General features: G+C 38.8%; 2 protein-coding genes across 5 annotated transcripts; both read left to right on the top strand.

The window, feature by feature from the left end:
* The first annotated feature begins 22 nt into the window (after positions 1-22).
* LOC105025935 (mitochondrial uncoupling protein 2) lies at positions 23-4,844 on the top strand. Of its 2 annotated transcripts, XM_010897047.3 has the most exons (8): positions 23-824; positions 1,006-1,121; positions 1,231-1,460; positions 1,584-1,791; positions 2,380-2,583; positions 2,703-2,804; positions 3,639-3,819; positions 3,982-4,844. In XM_010897047.3, the coding sequence occupies exons 3-8, from the start codon at positions 1,335-1,337 to the stop codon at positions 4,094-4,096; spliced, it is 936 nt and encodes a 311-aa protein (XP_010895349.1). In that variant the 5' UTR covers positions 23-824; positions 1,006-1,121; positions 1,231-1,334; the 3' UTR covers positions 4,097-4,844. The 2 variants fall into 2 exon arrangements, with proteins under 2 accessions (XP_010895349.1, XP_019899869.1); XM_020044310.2 differs by lacking the exon at positions 3,639-3,819.
* A 4,416-nt stretch (positions 4,845-9,260) lies between these two features.
* On the top strand, positions 9,261-18,937 carry camkk1b (calcium/calmodulin-dependent protein kinase kinase 1, alpha b). 3 transcript variants are annotated; one of them, XM_010896920.3, is made up of 17 exons: positions 9,261-9,463; positions 10,283-10,636; positions 10,811-10,858; positions 10,976-11,029; positions 11,148-11,199; positions 12,219-12,352; positions 12,444-12,480; positions 12,671-12,692; positions 12,861-12,949; positions 14,005-14,204; positions 14,312-14,365; positions 14,649-14,722; positions 15,063-15,150; positions 15,299-15,427; positions 16,054-16,157; positions 18,109-18,153; positions 18,501-18,937. In XM_010896920.3, exons 2-17 carry the CDS (start codon positions 10,379-10,381, stop codon positions 18,598-18,600), a joined length of 1,488 nt encoding a protein of 495 aa, XP_010895222.2. In that variant the 5' UTR covers positions 9,261-9,463; positions 10,283-10,378; the 3' UTR covers positions 18,601-18,937. The 3 variants fall into 3 exon arrangements, with proteins under 3 accessions (XP_010895222.2, XP_034143013.1, XP_034143018.1); XM_034287122.1 differs by lacking the exon at positions 9,261-9,463 and having other exon boundaries at positions 10,340-10,655; XM_034287127.1 differs by lacking the exon at positions 9,261-9,463 and having other exon boundaries at positions 10,560-10,650.
* Positions 18,938-21,501: the final 2,564 nt, after the last annotated feature.

Below are 21,501 nucleotides of genomic sequence, written 5' to 3'. Positions count from 1 at the left end.
AAAACAGTAACTTTCTAAATATTGTAATGGATTGTTTTTACTAAAATGAAAGTCCCACGAAATAACTTGGGTCCAGAAAACTGGATTGGTGGAATTGGCAGATATAGTTACCTCCTGACTGATTGGGAAATTGGATAAAGATTAGCAAAATGGGCTGCATAAAATATATTGTAGGAATTATGGATGAACATGTGGTCTATCCAAACTTGTAATGAATTTGTGAGTGGTTACATTTCTCCAGGATCAACCTACAGAAACATCAAGGAGAAGACGATGATGTTTTGTTAATGTCTGAATGACTGTTTACCACTTTAATGACCACTAAAATAAGTGGTGTCCCTGAATCCTCAAGTACGTCCTTTGTGCATATTGCTTGGCTTGCCAAAGTTCTTTCTCCAGGCCAACACTAGAATGAATGTGTCTGTTGTGTGGGAAATCCACCATGTTGCATGCAAATGAAATGTCCATAATTCTGGAATCACACAAACATTTTACCAACAAGAATATATAATCTCTGAGTGGTATTAATTTGAGTTGATAGTTATTCAATCATTTGCTCAACCACTGAGGGAGCCATGCGACAATTACAGCCAGCCAGGCAAAATTCCAGTCTCGTGTGCGACACAAGCATAGTTTTCGGGTCAGCAAGTGTGTTATGTAACTATGTGTGACAAGGGTCAGCCAGGCTATAATAACCCAATCCCACCACTGGCGTGAGAATGATCTTAACTCTCACCAACCACAGCCAGTGCTGTGCAATACAACAGAACCTCTCATTTTTACTATTTATTCATTTATATTACAGCAGTTTTCATTCTAGTCAGGTAAGCCTGTTATACCAAAATGTTAATTTTATTGTTTTTTAAATACAAATTTTCTCTGACAAATGTTTGCTTAATATTGTGTTTCAATTAGGTGTTATACAAATAATTAGCATATGCCAAAGCCTATTTTTCATATTTGTTTCAAATTCAAATGTTATATTTGTATGGTTCATTTTCACAGGCAGTGGAATGCTCTTTTGGAGCAATTTTATGGAACAACAAACGAGAATAAGAATTTATATTAATAAAGAAAACTTTCCTGTACCTGAAACTTGAATATAATTTGCATCTGTCGAAGTAAGTGTGACTTGGTCTTTGTTAATTCATTCATTCAAAGAAATGTATTTATTTCCTAATTCATTTATTGTGATTGCTAGATTACTTACTGTATGTCCATTCTCTTTAGGAACGGACCAAACCATTAACCATTAAGCGTTAACGAGAGTTCCTTACCTGTACTAATACCTTCAGTATTCTCTTTGGATATTAATCTGCACCATCTCAGTAATCATGGTTGGAGTGAAGCACTGTGACTTGGCCCCTACAGCAGCTGTAAAGTTCTTTGGAGCAGGAATTGCAGCATGTGTTGCTGACCTGATCACCTTTCCCTTGGATACAGCTAAAGTTAGGCTACAGGTGACAAAACTGCATTTTCCATTTCAGTCCCTTCTCCATGTTTGTCCAGTCGTCTGTAAAGTTTGGCAAGTTTACATTCAATAGGAAGACAAGTAAACACTTTTATGTTTTTCTTTCTTATAGATCCAAGGTGAGTACAAGTCATCTGAGGGGAAGAAGGTGATTAGGTACAGAGGCGTGTTTGGCACCATCAACACCATGGTGAAAACAGAGGGGCCCAGGAGCCTCTACAATGGCCTGGTGGCAGGACTCCAGAGACAGATGAGCTTTGCGTCGGTCCGCATCGGACTCTACGACTCCATGAAGCAGTTCTATACCCGTGGAACCGACAGTACGTAACCTCCTGTTAGGCATTATTTGGATAAATTACCATTTCATTCTCAATCATCTCCAAATCAATTTGCGGAAGTCGAAGATCCTGAATGCTTGCCTTCACTAGGTCTACTGAGATTAAGTCACTGGTAAATTTAATTTACAAGAATATACTTAGGTAAGCTCTCATTTTACTTATGTTCTTGCACTGTCCAACAGACTAATGATAAATATTGCATGCGCTTCCAAAATGCGTTTTTCCTCATGCCTCAAGCCCATACTGAACAAGGGAAAAAAACTTTCCAGTACTTTGGTCCCTCTAACTGGGATGAGCTACAAAATATTTTGAAAGTAAAACATCTACTGACATTGTGATTTTAAATCTGATCAAATCGATGAAGTAAATGTAAATTTGACTTTTAACATCACTACTTCCACAATGACAAATAATTTTGAACTGTGTTAATCTGTGTCTTTAAGTTGTGATGTACGTTTGTAACTTCTGTGTGCTGCTATTATTAAGTCTCAGCATAGTTAAATAAGTGTTAAATAAAACATACAAAAGAAAGAATGTGGCTTGGCAACTCCACCTCTCATCCTCTCACAGATGCAGGCATTGGAAGCCGGTTAATGGCCGGCTGCACGACCGGGGCCATGGCAGTAGCCTTCGCTCAGCCCACAGACGTGGTGAAAGTACGATTTCAAGCACAAGTAAGGGGAGCTGACAAGAAGGGGGTGAAGAGATATAATGGCACCATGGATGCCTACAGGACCATTGCTAGGACTGAGGGCATCAGAGGGCTCTGGAAAGGTAGGCCTATGAGGCTGTCTGATTTTCAGTCCAATTACAAACTTTTCTGTTGCTTTTAATGCATAACAACAAGATTCAGTGATTATAGTCAACATTTACATTCATCATTTCTCTTGTAGGTTGTGGTCCAAACATCACTCGCAATGCCATAGTGAACTGTTCGGAGCTGGTGACCTATGACATCATTAAGGATCTTATTTTGAATTATAACATCATGAGTGGTAAGCAGAGATGTGATGCCCCATTGATTACACTGGCATAGTTGCACTGATATATAACATTTATTTGCAGTGATTTAAAAACAAGCTATACAATTCCAGATAGAGATGTCCTCAGATGTGCATGGGGATATGTCTCCCTGACATTTAATAGCTAGTGTACAGCCATCTAGTTTCTGTGGATGTAACTTCACACTCAGTGGAGAGTGTACTAGCTACACCCATTTAGTACCAGATCAGACCCCTTTGCCTCCAGAACAGGCTGCATTCTTCAGAACTGGTCACTGAGTCCATAACAGTACGAGAACGTTGCTACCAAGTGAGCGTATCATTTTCTGTAAATGAAAATAACTTAATTGAGGTTTCATAGAATAATAAAACATACTTGTAATAAAATAATATTTGTAGAAAGTAGTATCAGTAGTAGTTTGTATGTTAGATGTGTTAATGTTGGTAGTAGTAAATCCTAAAAGATGTTACCCATGTTGATAGTCCACATGGAACTGCATGAGATTTACTTCAAAACATCACCACAAGGTCCCGAATATTAAACAAAATCATCTCCTTTGTGTATTTAATGTAAGCTATTTCAAACAATAATAAAACATGAGAAAGGGGGCCCTGGTGTAATGTACCTGAAAGTGTATGTTAAGTATTCCCCTGTAGTTTACTTGGTAACAGCATGGCGCTTGTAATGTCAGAGTTTTGGGTCTGAGCCCCATGGGGGAATTGAACTCACTACTGTGGATATGTGCTAAATCATGTAAATGACATAATGTTAATGTATTATAATAATACAGAGGTTGTTGTTTTTGTGTATTTATTAATTTTTTACAGATAACCTGCCCTGCCATTTTGCTGCAGCCTTTAATGCTGGTTTCATCACCACTATTGTAGCATCTCCTGTAGATGTAGTGAAGACCAGGTTCATGAACTCTTCAGCCGGACAATACAGCAATGCTGTTAATTGTGCTATTATCATGATGAAAAACGAGGGACCCCTAGCCTTTTATAAAGGGTGTGTAGGAATTTCAAGGTGTATTTCTAAAATCAAACTGCTTTCAAGTCTAGATTATTCCTAGATATGAATACAGAATTAAAGCAATTGTTCTTCTTAGTTTTATAATCTGATTTGTGGAGATTTTTGTGGCCATAGACATAATTTCTTCTTTGCTTCCAGGTTTATGCCTTCTTTCCTTCGCCTGGGCTCCTGGAACATTGTAATGTTTGTCACATATGAGCAAATCAAGAGACAAGCAATGAAAGCTCAGCAGTCCTGGGAAACTCCTATTTAACCACCTTACTTAATGAATGACTGCGCTTACTGGCAATGACATTTCCAGCCATGGACTGAGCACACCATCTAAGCAAGGCAAAACACAAGAATAAGGCTGGTCCCAGATCTGTTCACCACATTTCTTTGTGAGGAACACAAACAGATGCGATCCTTGTCAAGCCATGAGTGACAAGGAGTTCACGTGATTGCCTAAATAAGTATGTCTCGCATGTCTTGCACTGGGCAGAGACCATGGGCCATACAGAGACTATGGACATAACTTTGTGACTCAATAATTGGAATGTGCTATTGGTTCATCACGCTTATCTTTAAGATAGGGATCCTGTATTGTGCTTACTCGCTGGTCGATGATTGCACAAAATATGACAATCAATTATTATCAGTTTATGACTGCCTATTTGTTAAAGATGAGCACTTTACCTCCAAATGTCCATGAATTATGAATTGTCCGTAACTGAATTATTGTATATGTGGTAGCTTGATGTGCAGGTGTGTCCCCAAAATGACGCCATTCCCTATTAAGTGCCCCAGTTCTGACAAAGTCCATAGGGAATGTGGTGCCATTTGGGACGTAACCCAGAGATCAGTTGAAGTTGAAAATAAACGTTTCCCCAATGTTTGCACTATCTAACAGTTCTAAGAGGTATCCAACATCTATTAACTCTACTGGATATTTACATATACTATTATCCCTACACACATAATTGTTCTAGGTGGGACAAATAAACTCCTGGCTAAAAGTATTATTTGGTATTGTTGTGCATTAATTAAGAGGGTCCCTTCAGATACCTTTCAGTGAGAGGATAGCATCATTAAATCCAAGCTTCTACTTCAGTAATTGCAAATATTAGTGGTAACTTGTGGCCTGCAAATTGTATCTGGCGTTCACCTTTTGAGATAAAGTTACTGGAGCCCATTAAATTCAACTGAGAAAGCAGTTGAGTACTTGACAGGCATGTGATGATTAGCTGACAGATGAGAAAATTGCCCAATTTGAGCTGCTTAGTACAATAGGGGCTGCTGACATAGCTGTAACAAAAGTCAGCCGTCTGACAAAGGCCTTTCACATGCACCGCATCACTAATCAGCTCCTGTAAACTCACTGGCCTCTCTCTGTTAGCTAATTAGTGCTATGAGCTTGATTGGCCCAGATGGCACTTTGGCTAACCCGATGGCTGATGAGGCGAATCCCTGGTCTGGTGATTCACATGTCTGGCAGAACAAACAACAGCCACTGAGTATGGTAACCAGGGGTTAGTCATTCAATGGGATCAAGCCACTGTGCTTCTATTATACAGTTTTGGAACTACGTATCAACTTTAGGTTTGGGTGTGAGACAGCAGAGTGAAATTGAGTACCTTAAAGGCTTGAAAATACTGGCGGTTTGACAGTTGCAACTACGATCCTTGGCTGACCTTAGCAAGGGTTTCTTTGGACAGAGGATGATCTAAGCTATTAAGTGTAACTATGGGAAGAATTAAAGTTGTGACCCACTGCCCTGAGGTAAATTGAAATTAGGGTTTTTGAAGCCCAAGAAAACATCAAGCCCTGTATGCTATGACACGTGGGAAAGGAACCTGAAAATGAGATGACTACAATAAAGAAAAGCAGTTCTTATTCAAAGTGCTTAACATTTTGCACTATTTTAGAGAGTCTAGCGGTGGGTCCTGCTAATGATGTCTTGGCTGTATGTTGTCGAGGGGCAGGTGCTGCAGGCGTATGTGTCTGGCTAGCCACCTGGTAGCATGTCCGTGTCCGTGCTGCAAGGCCCACATGTTGGACAGTTTCAAATGATGGGGTAACAGACCTCCTAAGATGAGCTCTGTTTATGGTGTGGTCACTGAGAGGCGGTAGATATGGACCATGGATCGGAACAGTGCTGAAGCAGGCGTAGAAGGTAGGCAGAATAATAGCAGGGTGGAGGCCATAGAAAACATGACTGGGTTTGGGAGGGGGGCCCAGGTGCATGTCTACTGACGGAGGATCTCTGCTAATGGGATTCTTACTGGGCTTTTCGGGTTTGTATTTAGGCTTCATGAACTCTTGGATTTTCTGTGATTGAACCAATTGAACATGGTAGACCTTACGAGATCTTTGAAAGGTCTCCACAAATTGGTCCAAAGATATTATACCGTCTGAGAACAACAGTGTGAGGTCCTATGAAATGAAAGACATGAAAGGCTTAGTACAAAGATTAAAGATTTGTGTATCACATTTGTGCATTACAGCTCAAAGATTTGTGTATCATAGTCCAGCCTTACCTCACATTCTTCTTCAGAGCGAGACAGCTTGTTCAGGAGAAGACACTGGACCATGTGAAGGCTATTTTCCTCTTGTAAAACTACTGGAATTCCAGAAGCAGTTCAGAGAATGACAATGCCAGAAGGAAAAATGTACATTGAAATACATGACATTTATATACATTTGAAAATGTTGAAATATATTTAATGTCAATGTTATAAATATTTTATTAGCATAAGTATATTGCATACATTTTTTGACCTTACCTTTTTAAACTTACAGATAAGAATTTCACAGTACAACACAAAGCACAATAATAGTGACAAAATTATAAAACAGTAATAAAACACCTATAAAGTGGACTTAAAATGCATACATATGCATACAGTATTCACTTCTAAAACATCCACTTAGGACATTTTCTGTGATGTCATGTTCCTTAAAGGGTTGAAACGTTCCAACTCACCAAGTTTGTTTTGTTTGACTTTAATGATATTGGTGAGTTCATCCAGTTCCTGGTACTTCTTGGCTAACCATCGCTTACCATTTCTGAGCTCTGGTTTATGAGAGAGACTGGTCTCAGCCAATCTACTGTTAGAGACCAACATGGTCTCCTTTGCCCACTGAAGACCCTGAAACTGGACAATACAATGACATTATATAAAAGCTGTCATATCTTACTACAATAACAAGCATTGTTGTTGTTTACTATGACCTATTAACTTTATTGCATTATGTACTGGCCCTTAATCAATAGTGTACCAAAGTTACACGTTCAGGACTTTCCTTGATAATGATTTGAGAAAAACACTTTTATCCCAGCAACCATTACAGACCGTCATTCAATCAATCAATCAAATTTATTTATAAACCGTCACTACTTTTCTAAAACATATTGGTACTTTACAATTCACAAAAGTAGCAATAATTACATTTTGCAATCAACCCTATAGACAGGGTTTAGCCTACTTGTTGCATTGTAAAATGTAACACTGGCTTCAATTGTAAAAATTGGGAATAATAAAAAAAATAATAATACTGTTAAGACATTTTTATTTGAATGAAAATACATGTAATTCAAAATAATATTGGTCAGTTATTTTTTGGCCTATTGTTGGTCAGTTTATGTCATTTAAAATATATATATATATTTATTTTTATGCAGTGTCTCCCCAAACCTCAATGGCCTCCCCAGACATTTTTGTTTTCAACTATATTCTGGAATAGCTAATATAATGTTTGAAATGTGTCTAAATACCATATAAATACCATTGAACTTTAGGTGTTTGGGTTAGCTGTAATGTGTTTTACATTTTAAGCACATTAGAAATTTGAGTCTAATTTGAGTATTATGAGAAAATACAACAATCATTACTGTGTTCTACTTTACCAAACAAAAGACTATCAAGAAAGAGTAATATTTACAATTCGGCCTGAACAATAGATTGACGTAGGTCCTAAGTATGTCTAGCAATAAATTCAATAACAACCAGAACTAATGTAAAAAAAAGTACTTACACATGGTAACAACACCCAACTGTGTAAAAGATCTAAGTAATTTATGGAGAAAAAAAATACCTTTTGGCTGAATCTGATGATCTGGCTCATTGTTTCATCACCCTGTAGAAGTTCTCGCAATTCAGCCGTCCTCAAAAACCTGAATTGGTCAGATACTGACTTTGAGTCACAATGGCTCGGCATTATGTTCAAGCAGCAGACCTATGACTTGGACATTGTCCTTAATTAAGTCCCACTGGCGTGCACAAGGTACATAATCATGCACAATTATCACACCTGTTTGACAATGTCAATGGCTGTCCTAATCGACAAGACTCCTGCATTTTCATGTTCTTTACCATCAAAAGGCAATTTACTTGTCCGATAAAAAAGTTACCTAAATGACTCTAAAGTAAAGATGGAGAAACATTGTCCCCTGTTTAGGTTTAAAAAGCACACCGCCACAAGTGATATTGAGTACTGCTAAGAGTACATCGTGACAAGCCCTTCAGCTGTAACTTCATATGAAGGCACCAGAGCCATTCAGAACGTGAGTCTCACGATTATTCATGTAGCAGCCTGCCTACTGTCACACTAGACTGTATTGCTTAAGCTGATAATATTTACATTACTACATATAAACATTTTGTAAAATGTAACTAGGCAACTTGGAATTGAACTTCATTTTGTGTAGTCTAGTTTAAAATGTTGCTGTCAAAAAAATGTAAGATAACTTTTTGGTTCTAGGTAAAATTGTTTTGAGTTCTCAGTAGAACCTGTCTTCTACTTCACGTGGAACACAAAAGGGTTCTACCTGAAACCATAATATGGTACTATTACAGGAACAGCCGAAGCACACTTTCAGATTCAGTTTTTTTATGATTGTGTTTCATCACAAACCCCGATCGGTCAGAGCTTGTTGATCAAAATGATGAGAGAACAAAAACATTGTCACTGTGTGGATGACTGACCAATATGAGCCAAATGCAATGAAAAAGTATTGGGATTCTGTTTTTTGTTGATTGGAATTCTAGGTTCTTCTCTCACAGGTTTTATGTAACACCTGAGCCACTTTGCTTTGAGGTAAACATCAAGCTTAAGAACTTCCTGGAAGTCTGAAATAGGCTAACACCTGGCAGACGCGCCACATACTTCGTCAAGTCTGTTTCCCTGACTATTGAGAAATCTCTGATACATTAGAAGATCCATCTCTGGTCATCCTTTCCTCACAGTGGTTTTGCTAACATTAAGAATATCTATCTCCATTAGTGTTCACTGTGTCTCTGTAAGGGTTCAATGCATTTAGTGCATTCATTTAAACCAGAGCCAATAGGGTTGGGTCATGACTCCTTATGCCCAATCACATACCTATATCAACTGTTGCTTTGGTCTGTGGGTGGAGTCTGTCCATGTAAACACTGATTGCCTTCCTCCCTTTTTAGAATAATCTTTACCTGGCTAAATACGTCCAGGGCTAATCTTTAAGGCTGGAGTGATCCTGTAGTCCTTGGCTCAGCAGTGAAAGTCCTGCCCTTAGACACAAAAGGGTTTTCCCATTTAACCATCAGCAGGACACAACATGCAGCTCCTCAACACTGACAAGCAATATAGGATCCTCAAGCTATGTGTAAGTAAAACAGCCATAATAACTTCCTTTATGCATTTTCTATTTTGGAAATGGCAGAATACATCTGTGCTGTGTGAATTGTTTACTGTATGTGGTGGATTTGCTATGGAGAAATTAGTAGGGAGTCGAGTTCAAGTTCAGAGTTGTCATTAATGATAAAAACCAGTTTGGAGCAACATTTATTACAAATTTAAAGCAATGTAATTTACTCATATATTATAAATGCTGAAAGTAAATCAAATGAGAGTAATTACATTGTCAAACCAGTCTTTGAATTCAGTTTAATGTATGCATACTTTACTATTGCTAGTTCATGTTGAACCATTATTTAACCAGGTAAATCACTGGGTAACCAATTCTAATTTTTGTGGACAATCTGGTCAAAGTCTTTCAAATTCAAGAAACAAACAGAAAAAACAATTCTGATCTCAAATGTTTTTACTTTAGAAAGCCTTGTCCGAGTCTGAATGGCTAATAGGGCACAATCTCATGTTTCTGCGTGAAGCAGTTTAATGTTGGCTGTATGTTGGTTGCATTTAAGGTTTATTGTTGATTATCTTATCAACTCATCAGTTATAAGGACGAAGGAGACATCCTTGGTCATATCAGAGGGTTAATGGAACAAAAATAGCTATTCTTTTCTGACCTTCCTCTCTATATGGATTGTATATGCTTAATTATTCGCTATTTAGTTTTCAGTTAGTCCTGCTGAGCACCTTTGAGTAGCATGTCCAAAGTCTTTCATATTTTATCCATGAAACTTCTCTCAGTTCAATAGCTTCAACTGAGATATTACATATGTTTTGATTCTCATTACAGCATAATGGTGGGCATTCTGTTAATATCAACAAGAGGGCCCTTGTGATATTTGTGATCGTTCTCTGCAACTGAACCAAGACTGGGAGTGGGGCAGCCATGAGTGTAGACACTGACGGATTGGTGGAGCTGGACTCTGAGCACAATGCTGAGCTGGCTGACATGGTGGCCGGCATGAAAATAAATGTGGCATCCAACCGGATTACCCCTCCCATCTGCCACCGAAGGCCCCCTGCCACAGCTCGCCAGAAACTGTCATTGTCAGACAGGAAGCTGTCATTGCAGGAGCGATCAACCCAGCCGCGAGTCCATCGGCCTACGATCGAGTCCAAGCGGGTGTCCATCTCAGATTCCCAGGTCAGAAGTCAGAGGTCAGGTCAGAGGTCTTCTACAGTGTTTTACTTTTGACCTGAGCTCATATGGATCCAGGTTGCCCTTCAGAACGTCATAAAAGAAATAGACAGGATCCTAACTATTTAGTGAATGTGCTATATCTTATCACCAAATGATGGTCATTTTGTTTCTTCTTAGGATTGTATTCAGCTCAACCAATACAAGTTGAAGGAAGAAATTGGAAAGGTAAGAAAAGTTTTAATAGTTTGTCTGGTATAAAACTATGGACTTAAGGTATACAAGAACTAAGACTGATTTGAGGGGAAAGCTTTTTTCTTTTACTTTGTCCTGTTTCTATTCTAGGGCTCATATGGTGTGGTGAAATTAGCATACAATGAAAATGATGATCAATACTATGTAAGCATCCATCAAGTTTTGTACGTTCTATTCTTAATCAACTCTTCTGTAGGAGAAGAGAAACAACAGTTGCCACCTGTCCCATGCAAGCAAACTGATCATGTGTTACCTTTTACAGGCAATGAAAGTAGTTTCAAAAAAGAAGCTGATGAAGATGTGTGGATTTCCTCGTAGGTGACAATTTTACTTTCAAGTCTTTACCCTTAGCACCCATTCACATTAATTTCAATCTGGGCATTTTGGTATTATTTGGTTGAAATTATTAATTAGTGACATATTTGCACTTCTGGTTAGATGCTAACTGCATTTCGTTGTACTGTTCAATGACAATAAAGTTGATTCCAATCTAATATTCACTCACTCCAAAAGACAACAAGTTTTTTGAATCCCCAAAATGGTATCATTTTGTTTTCAACCATCTAAAAGCACAACCAGATTCCAGCGGTTTCCAGAGGAAAAACGTATACAGTGACCTCAGAGTCATGCTATTGATTTGTTACTATTTTTTAAGATTGAATAAAAAATACTGCTACATTATTTTGGAAGAGGCAACATATCTTTCATGCAATTTTTTGTCACCTAATCAGGCTTCCAGTTTGACCAATGAATAATTGATGTTTTGAACTCCTCCATCTACATTTGAATGGATAGCTGTAGATAGATTGCCTCTGCTGAAGGAGGTGCTGTCGGTCTATAATATGCTTCTAATAGCGGATATTAGGTACAAATGTAGCATATGTAGCATATAATGGGTCTAACAAAACAGACTCATGAATCTTGCCTTGAAGGCAAATTTGCCCAAAAATAAGAAATTATATAATTGGTTGATATTATCAGTGTGGGCATAACGTCCCAACATCACCCTTACTAAAACAGTGTTATAGATAAGTGTTAGGGTCAAGGATAGGGTAAGGGTCGGGTTTAGGGTTACGATTAGGGTGGGGACAAGAACTAACCCTGGGCAAATGTCTCCTCAGAGCGTGCAGCCCATTTGAACTATAAGTGCCAGCATAAACACTGAGTCAACAAACGTATCGTATTTCCACTTTGGTGTTAGCTTTGGCTCAGAACACGATTAAGAATGAAACAAAAATGTTAACCTCTAAATTATTGTAACTCAGCAATCGTTCAAATACGTTGTGCCCCACAGATAGTTTGACCCCTAATTTAAATGTTTGGTTGGTTATAGGACGTCCACCTCCCCGAGGAGCCACAACAGAACCGGGACTGTCACCCAGAACCATGGGGCCACTGGACAGGGTCTACCAAGAGATCGCCATCCTGAAGAAATTAGACCACCCTAACATTGTCCGTCTGGTCGAGGTGAACACAGTGACATGAATTAGTGGCAGAGTGTAAGGGTGCCTCCATTACATCAAGTTTGATTCATTTTATAGATGTATACCAATTGTAGGTCCTTGATGACCCTGATGAAGACAACCTCCACATGGGTAAGTAATATGCATTCGTCGTGTCAGCGCAATACATGCAGACATAAGATGTTATGTTGTCAATGTACATTGCCTGTTGTACGGCCTTGAAATAAGTTCACTGCTGGAGTATAATACAGTATATCTATATTTTTATTTAGAAACAAATATCAGCTCTAAGTAATAATTTTATTCTCTGCTTAATTTCTAGCCTTTGAGTTAGTGCCAAAAGGGTATGTTTTCTTCACAATTTTCTGAAAGATGCTGTATTACATGATATTAAAAGATGAATCATTGACTTGTTAGTGGTATTGTTAGTGGTAAGAAGACCACTGTTTAGAAGATTACTTTTGTGACACTTGCTTACCTTTGGTTGTCCATATTCTTTTCCTGGGCCCCAGCCCAGTGATGGAGGTGCCCAATGACACTCCCTTTACCGAGGAACAGGCCCGAATCTACTTCAGAGACATCATCCTGGGGATTGAATACTGTGAGTCTTTCACCTTGATTGTATAACACATGGCGTATATATATATATATCCATAGGTGACACAAGTGTATATATACATATATATATATATATATATATATGCAGCTCGGGGAAAAAATAAGAGATCACTGCAACTTTTTCTTTCCTTTCCAAATAAGTCGAAAATGAAGGTTTTGAGTGAGGGACAGAAGGGTTCATATTAAGAGACCACTGCAAATTGAACGCTTCTGTTCCTCACTCAAAACTTTCCTTTTCTACTTCTTTGGAAAGGAATGAAAAGGGTGCTGTGGTCTCTTAAATTTTCCGGAGCTGTATATATATACATTATTATACAAGTATAATAATGTATACAAGTATTCAGACCCTATATTAACTAATTTCTAGAAGCACCTTTGGCAGCAATCATAGCATTAATTATTCTTGGGTAGGACTCTACTAGCTTTGTATACATGGATTTGGCAGTTCCTACCATTTATCCTTGTAGGTCATCTCAAGTTTTGTCAGGCTGGTTGAGGAGCAATTATGAACTGCAATATCCAGGTCTCCCCATAGATGTTTAATGGGCTCAAGTCTTTGGCTGGGCCACTCAAGGACATTCACAGACTTGTTTCACAGCCACTCCAGTGTTTTCTTGGCTGTGTGCTTCAGGTTGTTGTCATGCTAGAAGATAAATTCACCCTGAAGTGTAGGACCTTTTGAAGACATGTTTGTGTCCTTCTAAATCATGTCCATTCAATTTAATTTGGCATAGCTGTACTCCAATTATGTTTTAGAGATGTCAAGGATGATCAAAGGACACAGGATGCACCTGAGCTCAATTTGGAGTGTCATAGCAAAGGGTCTGAATACTTGCGTATTTGAGATATTTAAATTTTTCCTTTTCATTAGACTTTTCACTTTTACTATGGGGTATTGTGTGTAAATGAATGGCAAAATGTTTTATCAGTTGTGAAATAAAGCCAAAACACAATAAAGTGTGAAGAAAGTGAAGTGTTCTGAATACTTTCCAAAGGGACGGTATAAAGCTAACAAAAGTAGGGCTCTATTCCTTCCAGTGCACTACCAGAAGATCATCCATAGAGACATCAAGCCTTCCAACCTGTTACTAGGTCATGATGGCCATGTAAAGATTGCAGATTTTGGTGTCAGTAACCAGTTTGAGGGTAGCGATGCTCTCCTGTTCAGTTCTGCGGGGACTCCAGCCTTCATGGCTCCAGAGATGATGACTGACCATGAGCAGAGCTTTACTGGCAAGGTAAATAATCTGATCATTTATCTTTGGACTTTGATTTTGTATCTTATATCTAAATGCTGTAAAATATAACAAACTCTAAACCAATGGTGAATGTTTGTGTTTGTTAGGCCTTGGATGTGTGGGCCATGGGAATCACATTGTACTGCTTTATGTATGGGAAGGTAGGTGCTGTGTTAATATTATAATGTGTACATTATTCCACCCTGGATTATTTTGATTCAGTGGTTTCTCATCTGATTTACTGTTTGTCCATTAGGCTGATGACTACATGCATTGTTAATTCAGACATTGTACCTTACATAATCATAAAAAAAAGAAAAGAAATACATTTAATGTTTTGGTAGGAACCAAGTAGCTTGTGTACTTTATCTATATAGCCATGTGTTATTTCTGTCTTTATATCAGCGCTGTAATTTATTTTCTTTTATTATTGTCTGTGGTCAGTGCCCTTTTTTTGATGAATACATCATTGGCCTGCACAATAAGATAAGGAACAGGGCTGTAGAATTTCCAAATACGTAAGTTCCCCTAAAGTTCACATCCGATTACTAGTCTATGTTACTATATGTTATACACTAACAGCGCATAATAAATCAATAATACCATAATAATAGTTTCTGTGTAAAGCACATTGAATTGCCTATTTTATGTTTTTATTCTAGTATTTGTTTTTATTCTATTTTATTTTTATATTTTTCTTTGTAAAGCACATTGAATTGTTTCTATGTATGAACTGTGTTATATAAATAAACTTGCTTGCTTGCTAACCTTAAACTGCTACTGTAGTTTCTGTACTATGTATATACTACATATTTTATTTTTACTGGATGTTCATCTCAGTCCCTATTTTTATCACAGGCCTAATGTATGCATGAAGTTGAAGAATCTCATTTTAAGGATGCTTGATAAAAATCCTTATTCAAGGATCACCGTTCCTGAAATCAAGGTGAAAAAGGGACTACTGTAGCCCTTTGACAAAGCCTTAAGAAACAAAATTCTTCTTCTCTGTCAATTAAATCATATTTAACACTTCCAAAAGTGTTCTGCCATGTGTGTTATGTAACTATTGCCCTCTACCTCCTGTATGGTGCCAGGAGCACCCGTGGGTGACAAAGGATGGCACTGACCTCCTGCCCCTGGAGGAAGAACACTGCACAGTGGTGGAGGTCACTGAGGAGGAGGTCCAGAACTCCATCAAACTCATCCCAAGTCTGTCTGCTGTGGTGAGTCAGTTGACGAGCCACCTGTCCAGTGGATGTAGAGATAGACTCCTGTCCCATGGGCCATTCTGCCGCCAACAATCATTACTAACTCAACAATGTAATCATCTATTGTAAATTAGCAGAGGAATTTTTCTTGAACATTGGTCTTGACAAGCTAAAATGTCTGGGCCCAGAATTTTTCAGGTCAAGGCACACAGTCTGGCTGATTTGTTAGTCATTAGGTAGATTGATCAAGTGATTTTTGTTTTATAAAGCTGTTGTTCTTCCCTTCCAATTTCATTATATACAATTTGCGATTTTGGCCTCGCCTCATAGCAGCAAATCCATAGCCGGATCGAGAGGTTTGAAGATCGTAGTGTGTGCTTCCATACACATCTCGCCAAGCCCTTATGCTTATTTCCCTGCTTGCTCAACCAGGAGTCAATTTGCCCAACACTTTGCTGGACCCTGGACACTGTCAGTATGCTGTGTCTCAATACCTGTTCATAATCACACAACTGTACTGCAAGGTGTTGACCTAACCAGTCCCCATATAGGACTGATCGACTGTTTCATTTTGGCATTTGTGAAATGAATAGTGTGCCATTTGGGATGTAATCTGTGACGATCTCTCTCCCTACATTTAGATTCTAGTGAAATACATGCTGAGGAAGAGGTCCTTCAGCAACCCCTTTGAGTGTCACAACAGGAGGGCAAAGCGCTCCATGTCGGCCCCAGGAGGCCTCCTTGCGTAAGTCCCCAACTGATCCACCTACAGACCTCTTCTCTGATAACTTTCAGATTAGGAAACAAACAAAAAAACATATACACTCACCTAAAGGATTATTAGGAACACCTGTTCAATTTCTCATGAATGCAATTATCTAATCAACCAATCACATGGCAGTTGCTTCAATGCATTTAGGGGTGTGGTCCTGGTCAAGACAATCTCCTGAACTCCAAACTAAATGTCAGAATGGGAAAGAAACGTGATTTAAGCAATTTTGAGCATGGCATTGTTGTTGGTTCCAGATGGGCCGGTCTGAGTATTTCACAATCTGCTCAGTTACTGGGATTTTCACACACAACCATTTCTAGGGTTTACAAAGAATGGTGTGAAAAGGGAAAAACATCCAGTATGCGGCAGTCCTGTGGGCGAAAATGCCTTGTTGATGCTAGAGGTCAGAGGAGAATGGGCCGACTGATTCAACCTTGAGGCGGATGGGCTACAACAGCAGAAGACCCCACCGGGGTACCACTCATCTCCACTACAAATAGAAAAAGAGGCTACAATTTGCACGAGCTCACCAAATTTGGACAGTTGAAGACTGGAAGAATGTTGTCTGGTCTGATGAGTCTCGATTTCTGTTGAGGGAATCTTTTTTATCAACAAGGATTGGGAAACTGGTCAGTATTGTGGGAAGGATGAATTGAGCAAAATATAATGAGATCCCTGAAGAAAACACCATGGACCTAAGAGTTGAGTGAAGATTTACCTTTCAGCATGACAATGACCTGCAATACACATCCAAGACAATGCAGGAGGGGCTTTGGGACAAGTCTGTGAATATCCTTGAGTGGCCCTGCCGAAGCCTGGACTCAAAGCCCACTCAACATCTGTGGGGAGACTTGCAGTTCATCAATGCTCCTCATCCAGTCTGACAGAGCTTGAGAGTATCTGCATGGAAGAATGAGAGCAACTGCCAAAATCCAGGTGTCCAAATCTGGTAGAGACATACCCAAGAAGATTAAGTTGTGATCGATGTCATAGGCACTCCTACAATGTACTGAATGCAGGATTTTAATATTTACATTAGATAGTTACAGTGGGAGGGTGGGTGTTCTCAGGAAGACACTGTAATTTATATTTAAGACATTTAGCAGGTGAGGCCCTTTATCTGTTTCAAGTAAACTTGTGGCAATAGAGTTTATATATCTGAATCTAGCATGAAGACAGTCAACGTGTCGTTTTGCTGGCCAATGCTAATATGCAATAGCATAACGACTGTCTATCACAAACAACTATAGTCATTGCATAAAGAATAGTTTCTTTCTAGGACTATTTCCTTCAAACTGCAAGAAAGACATACAAATACTATCCACGAGTTTACCTGACTCCTTTCAGGGTTTGTGCGTGTGGCACATTCAATCAGTACCTTAAGGCAGCTGAAACCAACTGATCCCTGTATCTTGCAGTGTTTTGGCCTTCCTGGTAAGCTCAGAGAAAAGCCCAGAGGAAAGAACAACTAATGGCCTGCTGTTTTATTTTCCTAAGTAAGGCTGGGCTTTCAATAAGTGCACCTGGGACCCATGCAGACTTCTCCACTAGTAATTATACCATGTGGAGTGATACAGGTCTGTAACTAGCTCTGGTCCAAGCTGTTACATGCCTGTTGGAAGGCTCAGGCTGCAAGCTGCACATTACTCACGGGAAGTGTTGCAGTGCTGTACAGTTACTAGCTATACTCTTCCACACCAAACAGATCATATTGTTCTCCAATATTCTAAGTTCACTTAAACAGTGAATTATAGGATCTCTGGGTTCCACACCACAAAGCTATCTTCTTACAGTATAACTCAGTAACAACAGGGGCAGAAAAAAGCTTGAGTAATATTATTATTGTGCTTTAACAAAAAATGCTCATATGAATTGGTCCATTGTAGATATTTAGATTTTCTTCTCCATCTTCAATTGATTGCAGGGAATCTTGGGGGCGCTTGGAATCTAAGGTTCATCCTTCATTGAGGTGAGTGGTTACTGTGCCACCCCCAACTCCATGGAGCACTACACAAGTCATATGTTGGGGGATCGGTGTCTTCATTTGTACAAATTACTGACGTATTTGTTTTATTTCAACCCTGATTTCTGTATTATCCAGTACGGCTAGGATGTTAGAACAATTACATGAACTGATGGAATCTTTGGATTTGTTTGGGAAAATGTGTTATTTGAATTCATCTACAATTGGAATTAAGAAGAATTGAATTGTCTCTGAATTCTGACTGATTTGCCTGCATTGGGTCAGATCTGATATGAAGATGTTTGTGACATGCCTAGGATTTAAACTGGTGTTCTTCTCGTCACATGTGATAGGACAAGTGCATACAGGAAATCAAGCCGAGAAGGAGAGCTGAATGGAAGCAGAGAGGGCGAGTTAGAGGACCTTACAGAAGATGAAGTTGCATTTCCGTAGGTCTGCTGATAAGTTAGCTTTACCTTCCACACATTTTATTCTCTTCTCTGACTAATTACAATTGTTCAAAGGAAACTCTTTGCTTCACCTTTAGATATAATGTAATTTTCATTTAATGTATTTGAAAAGAGAACTGAATACAAAGGGCTCACCCTGATACAATATTTTAGAAAATGCTGCAATTGACATTGTAAATCATATATAGACATTGCAAAACATGTATTTGGTGTACTTGTTTTGTCTTATCCTATCTGCATCATGTTCATGTCTGTAAACATAGCTTGTAAAATGTCTGTTCATTATGTACTACATTGCTAATAAATGTTACATTTCGGTAGTTTAGCTGATTGTCTTATCCAGAAAGACTAATGCACATTAGGATTTGCATTCATTTAATACCTCACATTTTAGCTACAGGAGGAAGGAGAGGGGGATCATTAGCCCATGTGAAGCTAGGGATGTTTTGTGGCGATGATGCTATGAGGACCTGATTTAAGTAGTAAGCAGGACACCTGGCTCATCTCCCTTACGATAAGTGCCATGGGATATGTAGTGTCCACAGAGACTTGGGACGCCTTTCAAATGTCCCATCTTAAAGATATCCTCTACTGGGTATGAGCACCGCCTACTGGCACTCTAACACCACTTCCAGCATTGCCTGGTTTTCTGTAAAAGGGACTGAACAGGACAAAGTCTGCTTAACTTCAGAGCCAAGCCTGCAGTGGGATGCAGGGCGCTGTAATTGTCTGATTGCCCACAGTTTGTTAACCCGGTGTTTTTCAAAATATTATTTTTAACTGAAATTTGGTTACTATAATGTAAATAATTACCATTCTTAATGGGTTATTTCTGCATGCTTTCATACAGCTGATGTTGAAGATAATTAAAGGTAAATAAAGTAAATAACATTCTTGTTCACTTTGTATGGGTATTCAAGTGTAATTATCTAACTTTCAATAGTTCCAGTAATCTTTCTTCTGAAAACATTAAAAAAATAGGAAGTTAGGACTTTTAAAAAAAATATTAGTCCAGACCAATATATACAAGAGAAAATAATTCAACTGATTCAACTGAGCATGAATACAGCAACATAAAAAAAAGATGTAAGTACTCCATTTCAAATAACATTTTTCCCTAATCTCCTTTATAATAACATTGTAATTTTTCTGCTTTTGTATTGTGGACGACTTTACTAAAGTTTCTCCTCAACCTGTTCAAGTTAAAGATGTTATACTTTAAGTTTTGGGGTGCTTTATCTTAGAACCATTTAAGAGAAGTATGCTGTTTGTAGTAAATAATTTGTTTAATTTATATCAATTTGAAAGTTCATCATTAGTTCTCCCTGTTTACCATTAGATGCTTGAGTCTTGCTGTTTCATTCATTGTGCCTCAGGAAAAAACAAACAGTAGCGATTGCTCTTTATGCAGAGTCTATCAAGCTCACTTCAGACATCTTGTAGTCTTATGAAGAATGATCCAATGCTGCATCTCAACAATGGTTAAGCATCATGTGTCCCTTCCAATGGTCAGGGTACACCACAACACTCAATGCATGTATTGTATATGCCTTATCTTGGTAAGAAAGAGGGGTCCATATGAAGACCATGATCCTCAGTCATGCACTCTGTAGTGGAGGTAGGTATAGGTTTTCATTGCTGATGGAGTTCTAAGCCAAATATCGGAATGGGCTGTCATACAGTATGTGCTATCATGAGTGAGGAAATCATGAAATGACAAGCAGTCTTTTCATCTAAAGTAAACATCCCAAGTTTTCCCATGTACCAAGTAATTCACAGAGTATGCATATTGGTTAGGAGTGCACGCTTGCATGTGAGATCTAATTCCAAATAACCTTATTCAATACATGACCATATATTTAAACTTGCTTATTACTGGACTGTTTTTATTGAATCATTCCTTTTGGTGGCATTTCATGACCAGCTCATTTCCTCATTGCACAGCGCTCCAAAATGACAGCAGAAAGTTTCAGGGCAATATTTACTGTGGAAGCAGTTGCTATGCAACAGAACAAGTGCTCTGTTTCTAATCAGTTCACAACGTAGAAATAGTGGGCATGGATCTGACTGGTTTTCAGCGTTATACATTAAGTTACATTGTTATACAGATTATTGTCATTGTCTCATGTATGACACTGTGGTGATTCCACTTACCCATCCTACAAGACTGATGGAGTGACACCTGTGGATTATTGTTAGAACGTACATTATACACTCACCTAAAGGATTATTAGGAACATCTGTTACATTTCTCATGAATGCAATGATCTAATCAACCAATCACATGGCAGTTGCTTCAATGCATTTAGGGGTGTGGTCCTGGTCAAGACAATCTCCTGAACTCCAAACTGAATGTCAGAATGGGAAAGAATGGTGATTTAAGCAATTTTGAGCGTGGCATGGTTGTTGGTTCCAGACAGGCCGGTCTGAGTATTTCACAATCTGCTCAGTTACTGGGATTTTCACGCACAACCATTTCTAGGGTTTACAAAGAATGGTGTGAAAAGGGAAAAACATCCAGTATGCGGCAGTCCTGTGGGCGAAAATGCCTTGTTGATGCTAGAGGTCAGAGGAGAATGGGACGACTGATTCAAGCTGATAGAAGAGCAACTTTGACTGAAACAACCACTTGTTACAACCGAGGTATGCAGCAAAGCATTTGTGAAGCCACAACACGCACAACCTTGAGGCGGATGGGCTACAACAGCAAAAGACCCCACCGGGTACCACTCATCTCCACTACAAATAGGAAAAAGAGGCTACAATTTGCACAAGCTCACCAAAATTGGACAGTTGAAGACTGGAAGAATGTTGCCTGGTCTGATGAGTCTCGATTTCTGTTGAGACATTCAGATGGTAGAGTCAGAATTTGGCGTAAACAGAA

Source organism: Esox lucius, chromosome 1 (assembly GCF_011004845.1).
Source record: "Esox lucius isolate fEsoLuc1 chromosome 1, fEsoLuc1.pri, whole genome shotgun sequence".
NCBI lineage: Eukaryota > Metazoa > Chordata > Actinopteri > Esociformes > Esocidae > Esox > Esox lucius.
Note: the sequence above shows the minus strand (reverse complement) of the source record. Positions and strands in the feature narration are given on the sequence as shown.